This window comes from Daktulosphaira vitifoliae, unplaced genomic scaffold (assembly GCF_025091365.1).
Source record: "Daktulosphaira vitifoliae isolate Bord-2020 unplaced genomic scaffold, ASM2509136v1 Scaffold_4, whole genome shotgun sequence".
Lineage (NCBI taxonomy): Eukaryota > Metazoa > Arthropoda > Insecta > Hemiptera > Phylloxeridae > Daktulosphaira > Daktulosphaira vitifoliae.
This window is the reverse complement of record NW_026099575.1, coordinates 30399625-30404798: the sequence shown is the minus strand read 5'-3', so window position 1 is coordinate 30404798 and position 5174 is coordinate 30399625. Positions and strand designations below refer to the sequence as shown.

At 26.8% G+C, this 5174-nt stretch overlaps 1 protein-coding gene across 1 annotated transcript; it reads right to left on the bottom strand.

Moving 5' to 3' along the window:
- Window positions 1–2958: 2958 nt before the first annotated feature.
- Window positions 2959–3854, bottom strand: LOC126905033 (uncharacterized). Its single transcript, XM_050684429.1, has 2 exons — window positions 3239–3854; window positions 2959–3158 (listed from the first exon to the last, which is right to left on the bottom strand). The coding sequence occupies exons 1-2, from the start codon at window positions 3804–3806 to the stop codon at window positions 2959–2961; spliced, it is 768 nt and encodes a 255-aa protein (XP_050540386.1). The 5' UTR covers window positions 3807–3854.
- Window positions 3855–5174: the final 1320 nt, after the last annotated feature.

Sequence of the window (5174 nt, the reverse complement as noted above, 5' to 3'; positions counted from 1 at the left end):
AAAAAAAAAAAAAAAAAACACATCATAGTAAAACCAATACCTTCTCAGCTTCGCATCGAAGCTAAAAACTAAAAAATAGGTTAAACATGATAGATTATTGTCAACTTTTAAAAAATCAAATACGATAATAATTTAAGGAAACGATTTATTTTATGTGAAATTACTTATTTTATACTAAATAGAAATAACATTAAAAATTAGAGGTGATAGGAAAAAATTCTATTGCATATTAGAAATCTACTCAAAAAATTTGATTAAAAAAGTATATTTTTGTCCTTAATGAAAACTTTATGTTAACCATTGTTGTTACTGTTGTCCAAATGTGTAAAAATTATGAAAAAAAAATTACTGCAGCATGGTGACTTAATTAAAATTTATAAATTTGTTAGAACCTGCGGATCCACTCTGTATTTTGTATAAAAAATATTGATAACCATAAAAAATTATTTAAGGATAAACTCCAGAAACTATTGGTATTTGGAAAAAGTCTGAGGGCTAAAGAAGTCCTCGGCCATATCTGATTAAACGAATGAGTTGTAAATTTGGAAACGTCACCGAAATAACTTTGAGTATGTTTATAATATTCATTTTTTGGAAGGGCATATTTTTTTTATCGTTTCATTATAATGTATATCACACTTTACGTAATTTAAATTTCTTTAAAACTTCTCTAAATAATTGCAAGTATAGAGTATAAAAAATAAATACCAATCGTTCACATCAATGTACATGGTATTGTATCCTAAACATTAAAAACACAGATAAGTGGACATCGTTCAGAATATAAAGCTTTCCGTATACTAACAAGTAGTCTGCAAGTGCAATGAATGTGTATTCAAAATAATTACACGAATCATTTAGATGTGTAATGCAGTGTGGTGGTAGCGCAATGATGTGTGTAATCATCTTTGAAGCGTAAATCTTGATGCATAACTGTTTGGCGAATAGTAGCTCTGTGCCACTAGCCGCTCACAACCAACACGTTGCGTCGTATGCCTAGAACGGCTACTAGAATAGACGCCGACCGTTATACCGCGACCCTTGAGTAAATGAAAACTAACCTTCTGAATCCCTGGTACTGTTTTTCAATATATTTGACCGACCAATACTTTTATAAAATGGTGGCTATCAAAAATATGACTATTATTCATGAACTCCTGGTACCATTTCACCGTTTTATTTTTTAAACTTCGCATACACCAATTTGGTGTGTACGCGTCGATTAGGTTGCCTATATGAAATTCTTAATTTCTTAAAATTGTTAACAAAAAATTCAATCATACGTGTAAACAATTAGATATTTATCGTATGTATGTGGTGTATAAATGAGATATTTCAGTTATTCATATAAGCATAACTAGGTACTTTTTCTGCCTCAAAATATATTCTTTAGGGAAGTTATAAATTGTTATGTTATCGTCGGCTACGTGCAAAAAATCTCAAGTCGTATTTTATTATTTTATAGCAAAAGATTTTTAAATTTGTATTTGTAACTATAGAAACGAGGTTAAGTTTTTGAACATTAACGTTTTAAATTTGGCATGAAATATTTCTTTTATGATATTAATATTTGTAAAAAAGTAGTTTATACAGATTTACTATAAAACACCTCGTTTCAAAAGTTTTACGAAAAAAAAAACGATTAAAAATATGAATTACAAGATTTTGCTGAGTATCCGGAATTAAACAGTCTTACGTCTAACAAAATTTATAAAAAAATATTGTTACAATGCTAGTACTCTTATATTTAGAAGTTATAACTTAGGTGAGAGTACCTTTGTGGTCTAAAAACAAAATTCAACAAGAATAATTGGTTAAAATTATTTAGAATTTTTTTTTTTTTTTTTTTGGTGCGTTCCTCTGATCCTATATCGACGAAATAATACTAAGACAATTCTCAATAATATTATTATATTAGAAAAAAAATAGTGGTTAACGATGAATCAATCATTCTGTATGTATAGTAATGAAATTGTGTTCTAACAATACGAGTACTATGCTTATTAGACAAACATATTTAACGCGATTTTCTTAAATATATAATAATATCATTATTATTATTATTAGTCTACATGTTATGTAGATTAATAGAAAAATGACCCTGTTATAATTATTTGATATACATTTAACGTGATTCATTAAGCATCAGTAATATAACACAAATAACATATATTTTCAACACATCCTATTAATTAATAATCTATATAAGCTCAAAAGTTTAACGCTCATTGTTAACCAAACCTTTCATTACGATCCTTTTGGAGTGGCTTTGTCACTGTAGCCAAACATAAAACATATTAAATTATACAGAAAACAAAATAAAGCAAATCGGGATAGTTAAAAATTGATCACGTAGATTGTGTTACTTAACTAAGTGACTAGCACAACCGCTAAAAGAACTTTAATCTGATTTACTTCAGTAATTGTTCAAATTAACTTTAATAATAACACATAATTTTATGAAACTATACAATTTTATATGAAAAAAATGTTATTTTTCGTTTGAAAAACGACAATAATTGCTTTTTAATTTCATAAGTAACATATATGAACCAGCATAAGCGAAAATACTAACATACATTAGTTAATAATAATAGTGGAAATACTAATTTATTTACTAATTTAAATACTATTAATTCTAATTTCTGAACATGACAGTATTAAATACAACAGAATCACTGATATTTGTATAAATTTATTAAAAATAGTTTTAGTAACAAATGAATTATTAAGTTAAAAACAAATTTAAGGTATAGAAAATCAATAAATATTACATGATTAGTATAAAAAATTATTGGAAAAAAAAGTAAGAGACAATATATGTAACAAATAAAAAAATTAGAATATCTCAAATATTAAGTAAAAAAAAATATGAATAATATTAATTTAATATATAATTAATTTATAAAAATATAAATGAGAATATTAAAATTGTAGTTCGACCTTAGAAATTAGAAATTATTTATCGGAAGAAGGTTTTTTTGTGATTTTCAACATGATTTTGCCATCGGATTTATTATCAGAAGCCGAGTGGAACTCGACGGCGCTCGAGTAAACAGTTTTCTTAGACGGTTTTCCCTCCAAGATTGTGTTTGAGCTTTTCTTTTTGGGCAGATTTTTATGCTGGTCAGTAGGCCGAGCTGAGCTAGAGGAAAGCCCTGTTGAATTAAAAAATATATAGAAATTAAAAATACAAATATTGCAAATGTGTTTCGTAGCGAATAAATCAAAATTATACCATTATAATCGTTTTTATAATCTTGCGAGGTCTGCGATTCATTTACCGAATCTGAAGTTGAAGAAATGGCCTTTGGGATTATTGTTTTTTCAGACCCATCCGCACTAGGGCGTAACACGACAGATCTCGAGTGTTTAGGTCTCTTAGAAGACCCATTGTCGTCGAAAACGTTTGGTCTTTTCGACGAGCATGAATTTTTAGATGGTTCCTTCGTAATTTCCGACTTAGATGTATGCTTTTTCGTACTTGATCTTGGTTGGGGTCCGACTACGTCCTTTTCCTTATCATCGACGACGACTTTGTTCTTTGGAGATGATTTTTTAATATGTGCCGAAGTCGATTTAAGAGGAACGTCTTGTGGATTCTTCATTTGCTGTTTTTCTGATACAGATTTTGCTGACGAACATTTTGGATTGGCCTTTGGTAAACTCTTACTAGTAGACACAATAGCAGACTTGTTATTATTAAAGTTTTGTATATGGACGAAAGATGGCGTTATAAACGGATAAGTAGGATTTTCACGTAAACGTTTGAGTTGAGCAAATAATCTCTGAGTCTTCGTTTTCATCGTTATGGATTATTTAAAAAATTATTTAAAATCTTAAAGGTTTGCACGATGTTGACTTTGAGAACAATTAAGACGATAGACACTTTAAATTAAAAATTTTCAAAGGAGTAATTGTATTCGTAAAATTTATCTGCTTATATAAGAAAAAAAAATGTATCCGTAGTAACTATTAACAAGTTTCTTACAAGCTAACTAATATTTTCTAAATTAAACTACAAAAATTGTTTATTTTCGTTAGTAACATATACCAACCAGCACAGAATAAGTTGCTAAACTATTAGTTTTACTATGATGTTTTAATTTTTTGAATTATTTGTATCTCTGGCCATTCATTTTCAGATCACAAATTATATCTAGCCAAGTATATTATTATATATAGTATAATAATATATAATATATACAAGTATATAATTATAATACATTTTTTACTTTTAACTATTAAGTAATATTTGTAAACTAATCTATCGATCTAATATACAACTGATAACTTAAAACAAATTGATTTTTGTCATAATATTAAAGAAAAAAAAGGAATGAAAAGTATTAAAGATCTCTATTGTTAGTTTTTTAGAAAAATTTGATTTATTAAATAAATAAATGTTGAAATGAGATGTAAACTTAAGATAGTTGAAAGTTGAACATTCAACGGGGCGGTATGTTAGCGCGTATGGATGACCCGGTCATCTGTTTGTTCTACCGCAGGGGAGATAAGTAGTAAATTTTTGCAGTTAAATATTTTTTAATATGATAGAACCTAAGTTAAAACAGTTGTAGGTTTTATGCTATACAAGAAAAGGACCTGTTAATTGTATGGTATATAATTTTTTGAAAACTATGTCGGTTTTATTTACAGTAAAATTTGTAGATTTTTTATTCGTTGTATTGTTATAGTTTCAAGTTTTTGGAAGTTTCTTTCATGGGATTTATGAATACCATTCAGTGAATGCCATAGAACCCTGTGACATGAATTTCTTTTCTAGTTATTTTTTGGTGTAACACTCTATAGTTTTTTTTTTTCTAAGCATATTTGATTCATATCAGTAAAACTTAGTATGGCACACGTGAATTATCGCCAGAGAAATATTAATTACATTTTGGAGAATTCGGGTCTATTAAATTAAGTATTTTTTTAGTTAATTAACAATATAAAAGTGTATAATACTATTTTACTACTAATATGTATATTTCCTTGTTGAAATATCAATAGTTTATTGCTATTATAATAATGTTATTTTAAATAAAAATTATTTTGTTTTATTAAATATTACTTACTGTTTTATAAAAACTATAATTATCACATTGTAGATTTTATAAATTCTTTTATTATTATTCATTAGAAATTATAAAAATATTATAATATTTCCTTTT